This window comes from Gymnoscopelus braueri (genome assembly GCF_963280865.1).
Source record: "Gymnoscopelus braueri genome assembly, chromosome: 21".
Lineage (NCBI taxonomy): Eukaryota > Metazoa > Chordata > Actinopteri > Myctophiformes > Myctophidae > Gymnoscopelus > Gymnoscopelus braueri.
In genome coordinates this window covers 10,598,310-10,613,543 of record NC_137623.1, presented here as the reverse complement: position 1 = coordinate 10,613,543, position 15,234 = coordinate 10,598,310, and the positions used below count along the sequence as shown (strand labels likewise).

The window sequence follows — 15,234 nt, the reverse complement described above, 5'->3', positions numbered from 1 at the left end:
TTCGGTGTAATCAATCCGCGGATCAACGTCAGCGTTGCCATGTCCGCTTATTATAAGCGACTTTGGGGCTTGTTTTTCTGTAAAGTTGTTCTAATGTTGTTTAAACCAAAACATTTTCAAGTCAAGAACCCCCTAATTAATATGTATTTGTCTGCGGACCCCCATCTGAGAACATTTTATGCCAGGGACCCCCATACAAGATTTGTGTTGTAAAAAAGTTACACTTTTTTTTTATTAGGCAGAAATGTAAAAAAAACAGTACAAGTACAATCAAAACACTTGTCTTGTTTCCATTGGGGTTGCAATCCTGGTATTCAATTCATAAACATATAGTAGCACCAAACCGTTCAATATCATCACAAAATACAGGAGGAAAACTTCTTTTTTTTTCTCTTTTCTTTTTTTTTGGAAAATAGCCAATCTACAAGCTCAGCTGTAGATTGGCTATTTTCAAATCCCAACCCAAAACATATCTTCAAGTAGCCGTAGCCTAGTCGCTTCTTTTGGGCTTGCTTTCATAGACCCGGTTGCTTGTTTCTCTCCCAAAACCTGGCAACACTGACCAACGTGTGTGTGGGTGTGCGTGTGTGCGTGTAGTGGAGTTGAGTGCAGCCAGCAGTCAGTCAGTGAGGAGTGTGTATGTGTGCGTCCGCTACAGTTGTCATGCGTGCGTCCCCTCCTCTGGCAACCAGTGTTTGAATCACAGCAGCGGCTAAACGGAAAGTTTTCACCCTAGAAAAGAGTCGCGCCGAGCGGCTAGAGAGACACGGGGGGAAGACACGGCCACGGGGGAGGAAGGAGACAATATGAGCGACAGGTTTGTGGTCGTGCCGGTCGGGGAGGATCAGGAGGAGGAGAAGGAGGAGGTGGTGGTTGAGGAGGAGGAGGTGGGAGAGCAGGAGATCCACGATGACCCGGCACCGGACACCATCAGCGGAGGAGAAGGAGAAGGGGGGACCGCGGGGGACGGATCAGCGGCTGCGGGGAACGGATCAGCGGCCGCCGCCGCTGACCCCAACGCCGTGGTTCCGATCCTGGAGTACATAAGAGAACCCAACAAATACGGTAGGATCTCAGGACCAGTTAAACGGTTTTGCACCGCTTTGTTGCCTCCCAGGCAATGCCTGACTGTTTATGAATGATCAGTGGTGGGAAAAGTACTCTACATTTTTAGTATTGGTATCAAAATGTACTTAAAGTACCAAAAGTAAAAGTACTCATTGTGCAGAATGTCCCATTTCACAAGTTTCACGAAATCTTTTGAAAATAGCAGATCTACAAGCTCACATGAATGCCTGCCCTGGCTTCACAATGCATTGTGAGCTTGTAGATCTGCTATTTTCAAATGGCCGAAATGTAAACAGGGCTGAAGTGGTTAATGTATGTTTTGTTGTAATAATCAAAATCTACAAAGTAACTAAAGTTTTCATATAATTGAAGAGGAGTAAAAAGTACAATATTTGCCTCTGAGAAGTAGTGGAGTAAAAGTCTTGAAAATTGGACTTAGTCCAATGAAGTAAAAAATACCTCAAAATTGTACTTAAGTACAGTACTTGAGTAAATGTACTTAGTCACTTTACACCACTGAGTAACGGTTGCCCCGCTTGCCTCCAGTCAATGTCTGTTATGAATGATGAACCTCAGGGGGATTATGGTTCATGCAAATTCAATGGGCTCCGTCTGACTGTCATGTAATGTTATGTAATAATGAGGGGTATTCTTTGTGGAACTTTATGTTCAAGTTCAAGTGCTCAAGTCAGAGCTCTTTACTTTCACTTGAAAGTAGCCTTGGATCAAGACTACCATAGATGTATTTTATCGAGTCAGACTTTTACTTTCGTATCTATGATATGCAAATGTTAAAATCGGTAAAATACATCTATGATAGTCTTGATCCAAGGCGAAATTGAAAGCATCTCAACATAAAGCTGTGTGAGGCACTGTCAACTTTCACCTCTGCTTTAAGTGTTGTTTTAAATAGATGGACCATTTGATGTTTAAAACCATTCATACTGTTAAATACACCCATGCAAAACTACATTAGCATCACTTGCAGTCTTACTTGGCTGACTACCAGTGGTGGAAAGTGACTAAATACATTTACAAGTATTGTACAATTTTGTATTTTTACTTTACTGGAGTACTTTCAATTTTCAGTACTTTTACTTCTACTCCACTACATCTCAGAGGAAAATATTGTACTTTTACTCCACTACAATTATTTGAAAACTTTAGTAACTAGTATTACAAAACAATACATTAACCACTTCAGCCCTATATTCGTTTCGGCCATTGAGCTTGTAGATCTGCTATTTTCAAAAGATTTTTATACATTGGAAAACTTGTGAAATGGGACTTTCTGCATAATAACCCATTCAGTGCAAAACTACATTAGCATCACTTGAGTCTAAATTTACTTGGTTGACTACAACGTGGGTGGGTGTAGTCTATGTATTTCTTATCACGACTTAGTTAGATCAGTCGTTTACTAAAAAACATTCCAGGTGCTACTATAGCAACAGGTTGAAGGGGCAGATTGTGCTGGTATACTTGCATGGCGCATTGAGCAGGCATGCAGGCACGCCAAATTACAGTGTACTAATGGCCTTACCTTATGTATAAGCAATCTGTTCCAACAGCTGTCTAATTGTTTTTGGCAGATGCTGGAGGGTGTTTTTTGGGTCGGTTTCCAAAAATGATTGTGGTTTCTGGTGGGTCCCTATGTTGTGAGAGAGAGAGAGACTTTGTCCCAGAGAACTCCCCTGACCATGGGCTGTTGTTACTTTGCCTCTTAGAGACAGTCAGACAGATCACATGCCTGGATTGGTCATGGTATAAATTGATTCACATTGCAGAATGTGACTCTGTATGTCGGCTTAATTCAGCCACATTCACATTATGTTCCATCAGTCGAGTGACTATAGGGCTACTTTAGTCAAGGGTCACAAAATACCACAAAACAGAAGAATGGTAAATAGAAATATGTGACTATGTGTAACAAACAAGTGTGTGTTGAACACTGTTAAAATCCTGCTAACATTGGAAAACCATCCCCTTTATTGACTGGTGATGCTCATATCAGGCAGAAGGGTTGCTGCTATTGACATTGTGTTTCGTAGGGGTCATGGTCCAACACTAAGGATGGCATTAAAGTCTTGGGCCACTAAACCAATCAGTTATTTTTCCAGCTTGGCTAGTGTTGGAAAACCTTGTGGAAGCGATGAAAGTTTATGATTTGTCTTCATCAACTTGTAAGTACACATATGGTAAGGATTGGAATATACTGTACGTAGACTTATATGTACTGTATGCCTATTTTAGACTTGGAAAATAGTTTGAGGACAATCTCTAGTTACACGCTTATCTTTAGGAGATCCATTTGTGTGGAGAAGGCAGAAAATTAAGTTCTATTACAGAGGTTTCATGGAGGATAATACCCTGCTTCAGCTAGGGAGGGGTACAGTATCTATTGTTTTTGTGTTGCTTGTCTGTTTGTTAACAACTTTATGGGAAAATTACTGCATGATGGAATTCCATGACACTTTTAGGAAAGGTGGGCAAAGGTAAATACCTGATTACATTTTGGGGGTAATTGAGTCATGGGCAAAGATAATGAAAAAGGTCAAAATTAATTTTTTCTTAAAAAAAAACCTAAGAAATAAAGGACAAAATGCCTCTGACCCCCCTCATCACTTAGGAGCAAAGCCAGAGCTCTTCCAGTATTATTCAATCTGTTTAAAGGGGGGTGGTGGTTTTGTTGTGCTTGGTTGGTATTAGATTTTTACTACAGGGGAGAGAGGTGGCAATGCCCTATTTTTGCCAGGCATTGGTCATATCTGTAGTACACATAGTATTACTGGTGTATCCCAAGATTTGTATTAGTTGAGCCGTGAAGCTAAATACATTTGTGAAACAACGATACTGCTCAAAGAAATGTAGGGAACACTTTGATCCCTTAATTATTTTGGGTTTTCATGAACTGTGTACATACTGCTCAACAAAAACTGCTCAAAAGAATTAAGGGATCAAAGTGTTCCCTTAATTATTTTGAGCAGTGTATAACGAGGGCTGCCTGTCCGTACAGGTGTAAAGAAGTGGGTGACATTCTTTCTTTCGTGCAAGCTCCATCATTTGTCAGTTTTCAGGAAATTACTGAAAGCCATTGTTTATTTGATAGGACACTGAGGTCATCTGTGATGACGAGACATGTGGTACAACTATGCACACGTAAGCTGCCCTTTAGAGTAGTATATGTTAGCTAATATCAATAACTTCACAGTTTGAGTAGGATAAACCTGCACAAATCCTTCTATTTATTCCTGTATGTCCATCTGAAAATCACTCGGGTTAAAGTTCAGGTTAGTTGGACGGACCGAGACCGACATTGCCATCCTTAAAGGGATAGTTCACCCCAAATGACTTTTTTTCTATCTATTATTAGTCACCCCATGGATACTTGAATTCATGGATATTTTTTAGTGTTTGTCGCATTCCTAAGCCAATAATTTGATGACCGGAAGCGGTTGCGGTAGGAGACAGAAAGAGTCTCCTTTGTGTCTCCTACCGAAACCGCTGCCTACCGGTCCACTGTTCATCAAATTATTGGCTTAGGAATGCGACAAAAACAAGAAAATATATCCATGAATTCAAGTCTCCAGTCCATGGGGTGACTAATCAATAGAAAAAAAGTAATTTTTTGGGTGAATTACTCCTTTAAGTGAAATTCATACTGTCCATAAGAACCGTGGGCTGACATAGGGACTGGACGTGCCTTTAGATGGATGTGTGTGTGTGTGTGTGTGTGTGTGTGTGTGTGTGTGTGTGTGTGTGTGTGTGCGCACACACACACGTGTGTCTGCTTCTTACATGCTGAGTCGAGACAATGGATAGCATTGCGTGCTGCGTTAAGTGCACTTGTTTCAGCGTGATATGTGATATAGTGTGTGAGGCTTTCTTCAGGAACCATTTAATCCCCTGACTAGGCCTAGGTTATTTGTTACAGAATTCCACAGAGGGTGTTTTTTTCCTTGCCATGGTTACATAGACAATTATGCCAGGTGAAGGCTATGCCTATTGCCTACTATGGCACCAGGGAAAGTATATTAAATACATGACAAAGGGGGTACAGAGAAAATAATGTAATAGTGTAATATGGTGTGGTTTATGCACATAAAAAAAAGAATATCCATCATCAAAGATAATTTACAGTACTAGAGGTTCGGGCCGCTACGCAGCCCTCACACCTATGTCACCTATGTCGCACCGCCGATCTAACTGATATGCCCATATATGGAGATATCTGTATTTGCAGTCCTTGTCCCTTTTATGCCCATATATGGATATCTCTGTATCTGTCAGTCATTGTCCCTTTAATGCCCATATATAGAGATCCCTGATGTCATCAGTATATGCTCATGTATGGGCATGCCCCCCTTTTGTGGCCATATATGGAGCTGACTGATTTGTTTGCGCCTGATGCCACGATGACACATTGAGGACACACTCCATATTTGGGCATAGTTGCATTGGGAACTCCTCATATGGTTATGGCTGAGTCATGGTGACATGTGCGTGACATCAGAGGGCCGACCCGCCAGCCCTCTCTTAAGCCAATTTTAATAAAGGATAGTTAGTTTTGCCCTTGATGTGGGATGTATTTGAAATACATGAGGACCAGACATTTGTTGCAATTACTGTGCAAGTAAGTGAGCCAATCACCGGAACATTATTGGTATAGAATTTCTCTTGTTTTAACATCTCTGACTGTCTAAACAGCTAAACCTTGTATCGCAAGTGCATTTCTTGTACAATGGTCACTCAATACTTGCTACACAACTACACGTTATCATCACACATCGTTAATGTCACCTGCTGCCTAAATATTAGGCTATGAATTTAGTCTGCTGTGTTGTTTAGTCTGCTGTATCCCTTTTTCACTAATGCAGGTTCAATGTAGGACTAGGTTGTCAGTAGTGCTGTGTTAAATGTTGTTGGTGTGGCTGCAGAACATACCGAGGCAAATTCCTTGAACGTGTCCCATACTTGGCAGTAAAATCTGATTCTAGTGACTATTAAAGTCATGAGTCACAAAATGTCTTCTTGCACCCACCCAGTGGAAAACAACATGGACCATATCTTGAAGAAGTAGCTTATACTGCTACAGTATGTTTCCTTTACCTGAACCTTTATTTAACCTGAAGGTCGTCGTGATAATGTTTTTTAGGGAGACCTACTGATAATAGTAGTGGCACATGAAAACAACCATGGATGTTTTAGAGTGTCTTTCTGTTATCCAAACGAAGCTATTTATCCTGGATTCTAATTGCCTAAGTTACTTCCCCTTAGGCAAACATAATATTCCAATCAATACATGAGTGATGGTAAGAAGCATATTTAATCAATTTAGTGACTATTGGATGTGACAGCTGTCAAATTAAACCCTGGGAGGATGCAGAGTAAGTTAACATTAGCAGATGATGACTTGAGTTCATCATCTTGATTTGATGATGATTTAATGCAGACAGAGGTGGGTTTCCATTGCAGAGGTACAATCTATTTTCTTATACAGTGCTTAACACCAGCAAGCATCTCATAACAAGTTGAGGGGGGAGGTTATTTAAGGACCTGGAGTCTTTCTCCACGCTGAAATGCTATCATGCCTGTTTGATCTGATTAGTCTTTCTCAAGTGGATTAAATAAGGAGAACTTGTGTCCAGTTAATGATATTGGATTAGTACTGGTTCTTTATTGTCCTTAGCTTAGCCCAGTGGCGCAGCCAGAACGCTAGAATAGGCTGGGCCTTTCGCGTGCGCGCATGAAAATTTGCGGTTATTGGGCGGATTTGGGGCGTTTTCTTTGTTACTTTATTTCGGTTTTAGGGTTGGGGCTAGGGTAAGGTTAGGGTTATGTTATTTAACTTTTTTTTCCCCCCAGATTTTACCGATTTTCTTAATCAAAAAATGAATTAAAAATTTCCATAACAAAAAAAAAAGTTTGTTTGCTAAATCGATTGGGTGGGCCAGCTTTGTCGATTGGGTGGGCCAGCTTTCTATGTGGCCCACCCAGGCCCACCCATGGCTGCGCCCCTGGCTTAGCCTAAGATGACTTTTGTCTAGAGATGTCCCATATTATCGGCCGATATTAGCATACAAATATAATATCGGAACATTTTTTATTTTATTTATTTTTTATAAGTTACAGGAGTTCTTACTGTATGGTGTGTGAGCTTACATTACAATAATCACAGTAATCCTTAATCATATTCCATCATATTCAAGAGCTTTTGCAGAGAAATGAGACAAACTCCAGTCACTTTCAAATTAGAGCACTGCAGAGGGCAGGTGTGTGTGTCTGTGTCCAGCTGACGGTCGTTGACGCTCGTTAATGTTATAGGCATCAGAGCAATTATGTTTCTGCATTGTCAAATAGGCCAACATCTAATCTTAACTCATTCAAATGACCACCAGTGAGTCCCGGGACTCACTTTATTGAAAACCAACATCACTGTATTATATTAGATGTATTAGATATTATATTGATATTATAGCTATTTTATTTGATTAGATATGTGATGTTGTTACCTGACAATTAGTTGACTTTTGGTGAAAAGGCCTGCATATATCGGTATCGGTTGATATCGGAAATTAGGAGTGGGACAATATCGGTATATCGGTTATCGGTAAAAAAGACAATATCGAACGAACATCCCTACTTTTGTCTTACAAAAAAACACTTTTGGCAGCTACCCATTTCAAAGGTTTTCCACTGGACTGGTAGAAGATTGCTGTCTGTGAGCCACCTCAGAGAAAAGACCTATTGATTACACTGCTTACAGTGGAGGCTAATGTATGGCTCATTAGCCATTTTTCCACTGTCAACAAGTGAAGCATAGTAGGCCCAAGAGCAATGCAGCGTTATGAGAGCATAAAGGCTGTTGGTTTATTTAAAAATAAACCACGCAAACAATTGAAAATGTCTCTGTGTTTCTGAAGAGTCACAGAAAGATTGTTTTATTGAAAGTGAGTAACATGCGGGAAGCAGTGGTTGGCTCTTGGGTATTCTGTAGAAGTGTGAACCTGTGTATTGATTTGAACCCATTTGGTTTACTAACAATGGTCTGCTCACATTCACGCTCACTGGGACAAAGAAAATGGGCCTTGCCGTTTTTGGACCAGACCAGCCCTCACAATCCTTGTGGTCTCCTTAAATATTCATACTTACTTAATGTGTTCCTCCACCACAAAACTGAACAATTAGTGTTATTGGCAAGTGTTCTTGACCAACCTCTGATTGCACAAGCTCCATACTCAATTGTCAAATTAAAGGCTCTGCTATAAGTCAAAGTATCATTTCAAATGATTTAATACAATTTAAGTACAAGTAATATAAAGTATACAAGGAAGTGAGAATTGTGCCTGTGTCCATTCCAATTGACAGTAAAGCTATCCTCCTCAAACAAGGAATCCTTTAAAAGTGACACTTGATTGGGTTAAATTATCACATTAACAATGTATTGGTTTTCTTATTTATCTTTTTTGCTATTCTCCTTGTTGTTGTTTTCTACTATTATTATTATTATTATTATTATTATTATTATTATTATTATTATTACATTGTCTGAGGAACCAGATTAAAATAATCTTAATGTTATGTGCCCTTACACAAGAAACTTTGAAGTAATATATTTAATCTTGATGGAACAATCAGAGTATCTTCAGAGTATCTTCTCGAAAAGAAAAGTAAAGAAACAACAGAGTTACATGGATTGTATAGTCATATTAGGTACAGTAAAATATTTTCCTGTGAACTCTACATCGATGGACAACAAAGATCTCCTCCTCAAACAAGGCAACTTGTAAAAGAGGAGAAGGATAATTGATTGAGTTAAATGATAACAGTACCGGCATCTTTAAATCTAGAAACATGTAGAGATAGTTGCATGTATACTTACTATAACCTCAAAGAGAGAGGTAGATAGAGACGTCAGCCACACAGTATTTCAAAGTACAGCTCAGCGATAGCTTATCTGTCACGATCTGTCTAGTCTACACATATCAAGTTTAGGTTTTGAGTGGTTTGTTTGGTTGCAGACTGCCAGCATTGCATGCCAGTAGGAGGTGTAGGACCAGAGCCACAGTTACTAGAATGTAGTCTTGCCCCAGATGGAACAAATATTTCTGCAGTTCCCAGGGTAAGATGGAAAAGAAGAAGTTACGTTAGGTAGGCTTAACAGTACATGCTTCCTCATTATTCCCACATCCAAGTAAACATCAAACCCCACCCTGAGTAGTATAGCAGACACGCCATTTTAACCCATTAAGACCGGGGACGCATCTGCGTCTCATTTTAAGATTTCTTTGGGCTATTCAAAAATAGCAGATATACAAGCTCATAGCGCGGCACCGAGTGCCGCGCTACGAGCTTGTAGATCTGCTATTTTTGAAAAATATTGAAAAAATATTTTCCAGATTTTTTTCAAAAAACTGTTGAGATTTAGATTTTTTAAAGAATCGCCTCAGGTTTTAATGGGTTAATGATCTAGCTTGTGGTTCTCAAAGTCCAGGTCCAGGGCCCCTCAAGGTTCCTAAATGGACCCTTACAGGTCTGTAAGTCTGAGAATTATGGCGGTCCGTGACGTCAAATAAAAAAGTTTGAGAACCACTAGCTAATATGTAAGTCTTCTCACTTAACTCTATAACTGCCAAAGACGTTTATAAACGTCTTTGGGCCTTCAGCTATTGCCTGCCAAAGACGTTTGAAAACGTCTTTGAAAAAAAAAAAAAAAAAAAAAAAAATTCTAAAAAGATTCTCTAATTATTTAAGATTGACACCTTTTCGATATTCCAAACGAATAAGGAGATAACAATTCCCAAAGATTTGCTGCTCCATCCACTTCAATGTTAAAATTGAAACGGACAAACAATTCACAATGTTTTTTGGTTTGAAACTACTGGTTTTGAGCTATTTTCAAACATCAAACAACACATGACAACAAGGTCAAATTGACCTCGTTGACATTTGTGAAACCACACCTGAATCTCATCTGTGATTAGAAATTATCTGGGATCAATCATACTGGAGAAAAATATTCTGTGGCTATGCGAAAAGGTACCAAAATCGGTCAAAACCCTGGCAGAGGCTACAGACTTTTTGAAAAAACTCTGGCAGGGTAAGAGTTAAGCTATATGCTAATAAAGTATTACAAAGTAAAGCACGTTTTCGATTCTATAGATAAAAAGATTTAATCTGAATTCTGAACCAATAGAACCAATAGCAGCATATGACTTCTGTTCCGTCCTGTCCAGATGGCCTGGCTTACGCTGAGATCATGCTTCAGGTTGATACAGTATACACTACAGTATAATCTCTTTTCCAGTGTGACTTCATGGAGTCCCTGGAGGCCAGGCATGTCTGTCCTCGGGTCTATTCAGGGTTGATAGCCTTGTTTCAGGACATGTGTGTGCACTGCACACGTCGGCGTGTCTGTCTCTAATATGTGTGTGGCTGTGTTTTGTGTTATCTCGTCTGCGTGTGTATTATTGTCTTATAAGCCTCCGAATGTCCCCATGGAAACAGTCATCCTAAGTGGTCAGTTCGGTTGTGTGTAGTACAGACTGGTCAGGTGTTCTATTTCCATGTCTGCTGTACATCGTCAGAAAAATATTTATTTTTAGAACGAGGCTTGAACTCAGTTAAAATTAGAGTCATTAGGTTAAGGCTAGGCATGCACTGGTCAGGGAAAGAATGCGTGTCCATAAAAAATGCCTCACAACTGGAAGAACTTAACCACTTACCCGGTACACCCTCTGCACGTGGTAAAGTTCTAATAGTTAGTTGACTGGGGTTGGCACACACACACACGAAATGTCTTTGTTGAAAGTACCTTATCTACAGTACATGCAAGCTTGTAGATCTACTATTTTCACCGAACGTTCCCCAGAGAATAGGGATGCTAGGTTTCAAGTGGTTAAGGGTGTGTGCGTGTGTGCATGCATCCTCATCTGGTATCAGATATTGCCCTCAGTTTTATTTTGGAGTCCAGTATCGAGAAATGGGTCCCCTGTGTACTCGACTAGTCATCGGCTCTGGCCCTCTATGTGTGCCGTCCAGTTGCCAGCCTTCCAGGGATGCTTGTTCCGAAGGCTTTTTGGGAATGCACACTGGAATCAGATTTTTACTTACTCAAATGTCAGCAGTCAGCACTTGCTAGGGCTGGGCTGGGCTGGGCAATATATTGATATTTATATTGTACATCATGTGATATGTAACTAGATATCGGCTGGGATTTTGGATATTGTAATATTGTGATATGGCATAAATACCTGCTAACGCATGCTCACAACACGTCGCAAATACGTAGTATAAATATTGTGATGTTTGATTTTGTCCATTTCGCCCTGTCCTAGCACTGGGGCTCTATCCCTATTTCCCTCCTCTTTTAAGTAAGATTGACATTTATCAGGGGTCTAAATCCCTGGGGGAAGGCTGTAGCTTAAACAGTTGGACACAGAGCAGACCATAATCAATTTCACATGCTGTCCTTGGCTCTCTTGATGAAAGGTAGCTTATCACTGATAATTCAACTGGCCAGTGGCCACACACTGTGTATCAGAGTATGTTTTTTGTTTCTCTCTACATTTTCTAAGCACAGTAACAGGAGTATAATTTTGGTGCTAGGAGCCAGTCCCATTTCTATTCTCTCAGTCACACTTTAAAAATGATCATATCCATTCCTAGATCATGATACATATGTGAGGAACGAGGCTGTGTCAAGGACTTTTCAATTAAGTTAATCTACTATATATTGGGATGGCATTGGATATGGTGGGGTGAGGTGGTGGTGGGGATGCGTTGGCTGGTGTTTCTGTTAAATAGATTTGAGGGGAAACAATGGATTTTCCCTAAAGACTCCCAAACACTAGATTTAAATGTAGGACTTTGTGACTGGGGCTCTTGGGGCATGGGGGTTTCCAGTGCTTGGTCAGCAACACGTGTAGGATAACTAAAGCACTTGTGTGTGAGTCATGTTGGCCTTATTTCCTCTGTTATTGCCATGAACTACTGTAGTGTGCTCACGCACCAAATAAAGCCGGACAATGAGCCATCTAGCCTGGTGCCATTTCCCCATTTTGAAATTATTTCATCAACCAGCCAACATTGTAGATCTGCTATTTTAGAAAAATCGTGAAAATGTGTGCAAATCTTTGAATATCTATATTTTTATCGTTTAAAAAAAAATACGTATGTCACTATAATCAATGTTTCTCAAACTTTTTCATGTCAAGGGCCCCCAAAATGATGTATTTGGCCGCAAACCCCCATCTCAAAATATGGTGTTCTAGGAACCCCTTCAGAAGTAAAGATTTGAGTTAAAAATGCTTTAAAAATATAGATATTCAAAGATTTGCACACATTTTCACGATTTTTCAAAAATAGCAGATCTACAAGCTCATAGCGCGGCACCGAGTGCCGCGCTATGAGCTTGTAGATCTGCTATTTTTGAATAGCCAAAGTATAAAATAATGACAGTATTATGGCCCTGGGTCAGTTGTACATTGTACAATACCAAAGACACACCATAGAGTCAGAATGTTAGAGCAGCCTCCACCTGTCTCTTAGACTGTATGTATGATCATTTGTAGGTTGAATGTCATTTGAAACACCGGCATGCTTTCGAAAATGTAAAAGGGCCACCGGCCAAAAAAGCACATATTACTCCTCGTTTCAAATAAGTGGCCATCAAGACGGTTTATGCAACATGCAGCTTTATGTGAGGGAAACACACAAGTAGTTAAGAGTTCTCCTCCAGTGCTTTCGGTGGGTGTCCAGTGTCAAAAATGTGCAGGGGGACGTATCGTGTGAGGATCATGTTCTGTCTGTCCCTGAGAATGAAGAGCCTATGGATGACCTTCCTAACCCCACCCATGTCACATGGTGGTCGCTGACAGTGAAGTTTACAGTACACTGACAATCTCTCACAACTTGTCATCAGCTGTCAGCCCAAATAGGAAAAGCTGTTGGCCTAACACATGTTGAGGTGTGTATCTGTTATTCATCCCAGGACTGGGAATTCACTAAATCAAATGGCTACCGAATTTGATCAAAATCTCAGAACTGTCCTAGAAAGGGAGTTTCTGACGGCACTTAACATGACAGTTTTATCGATGACTTAATGCCAAAAAAATGCCATACATTATTCATTTAACCCTTTCTATTCTTTGTCCAAGGCTGGAAAGTTGGTGGAGAAAAAGGCTATGTTTCAGGTTTTAAACAGAACGTTATTATCGAGTAAGCATCTAGGACACCTCCAGGCAATGGTAGTAACTCTCAAGCACATGATTGATTGAATACATTATTAGCAGTTTGCAAAAAAAAAGGACAAGAAAGTACAGTTCAATACAAGGTCTGCTAAGAACCCTAATGTCCCTATTCGGAAGGGAACATTCAGGGAAAGCAGTTGATCTACAAGCTCACAATGCGTTGCGTCGCATAGGCTATCTTCAGTGAAGAGATTTGGTGTAGAGTGAAAACAGGAGGTGGCTAACTATAGACAGTAGACACCTGGGGGACCCCAGTCAAGTATATAGGGTTTTAACTGAAGGATAAAATGCTGTGGTGAATACCAGGCAGAACTGGTAGGTTAGGTTTTCATCTAGTTATACATCTCCTTAGCTGAAAAGGGGATTTGACCCAGCTGTTAAAACAAAAGTTGTAGAGTTACTAGAGTATCATAATATTTCTTCCTCAGAAGACAATGAATGTCCTCTTTATATTGTAATACAAGCCTCTGTGGTTAAAAGCAACAGGATTGGATATACAGCCAGCTTTGGAGCTTGAAACTGAATAGTTTACCTATCGACTCCAAACAAAAATGCAGAAAAAAGAAATGCCGACCAAAGTCACAGAAATTCCTCTGGGAAAACAGAATCTGCTCAAAAAAGAGATGAAAGTGTCACCTGAAACTGTTGTGGCAAACGCAGTGTTTAATGCTTGGCTGGCCGCCAAGTCTCCTGTCACCCGAGAAGGTCGGGATGTGAGTATCCATGTGTGCAGTGAAGGCATCATCACACAGGCAGAATTCTGCTGCACATCATGGCATGGGAGTAGGCTGGCATGGAAGTGGCATTTCCACAACCAACATAAACAAGCGAACAAGCACGCACATCCACTCCATAAAGTGCCAGGTGCAGCAGGGCAGAAGTCAAAATCTAGAGTCTGCGCATTGGCTTATGCTCCAGCCAATCATGGCTGATTGACGTAGAAACTTTGTTGTTGCACTTCTCACGGTTCAGTTTCTCATGACATAGTATAAGCATTAGCTATGGATTGGGAACCTGATTGGATAATTTTCCCGGGCATATAGGCTTAAAAGTAAGACAAATTTAGAGCTGTCTAATAAAATATTCAATCATGCAAGCATGCAACTATTGATTATTTTCTTGCCGATTTTTTGATTATTGTTTTTGTATTTTGTATTTACAGTATCAACGATTATTTATAACCGACTAAATCAGTTAGTCTGACTAACCACTTAAAGGACAACTTAGTTTTTTACAACAAGCGTTATTTTATTAGTTATGTATAGCTTTCTATCGTTTTTTAATGATTTTGTGATTTTTAACTGGGGGTGGCGGGGGCATTCGGTCCATTGGTAAATAGTCATGAACGCAGCCTCCGATTTCCGTGAAACTTTGTACGCACATCCCCACTAGGCCAAGGAAGGAATGCCACCCTACATTTTTCAAATAAGCCTCATGGTGATGCCATGCCCCCCCCCCCATCGATTATTCTATTACAATGGATTATTCCAAGGATTATGGTTTCATTTTCATTTTTCTGACAATCCTCACTTGAAAACCACTGAGTTTTATTCTTAACAGTGAGTTTAATTTATTTATTTAACACCTTGTTTATGGACCAATAAAGAAATGTCACGGACATTTTTGGCAGACGAAGCACAGTGTTGAGTTACTGTGTCATTAGGTAGACGGCAGGAAAATCTGACAGAGGATGGTGATTTAATATGGTGGCTGGAATTGAGTCTGTGGCTGTGCCAATGAAAACTGACCTTTTTGCCTGGCACCTTAGGCCTGCTTTTTCCATGTGTCTATTATCATTACAGTTTTTTTCAGTCATTCTATGAGTTGGTGTTGTTTTCAGTATTGACATTTATACTGTATAATAAATATAATACAATAAATATAATCTATAGAAGAAACTAAGGCTTAATGACCA

At 40.0% G+C, this 15,234-nt stretch overlaps 1 protein-coding gene across 4 annotated transcripts in view; it reads left to right on the top strand.

Annotated features, from left to right (window-relative positions):
• Positions 1-639: 639 nt before the first annotated feature.
• Positions 640-15,234, top strand: part of slc12a7b (solute carrier family 12 member 7b) — a 92,845-nt gene continuing 78,250 nt past the window's right edge. For all 4 annotated transcript variants that reach the window (XM_080418185.1, XM_080418184.1, XM_080418182.1 and 1 more), the window contains exon 1: positions 640-1,065. In XM_080418185.1, coding sequence (XP_080274311.1) covers positions 807-1,065 — 259 coding nt within the window. In that variant the 5' untranslated portion in view covers positions 640-806. The remainder of the gene's footprint in view (positions 1,066-15,234) is intronic.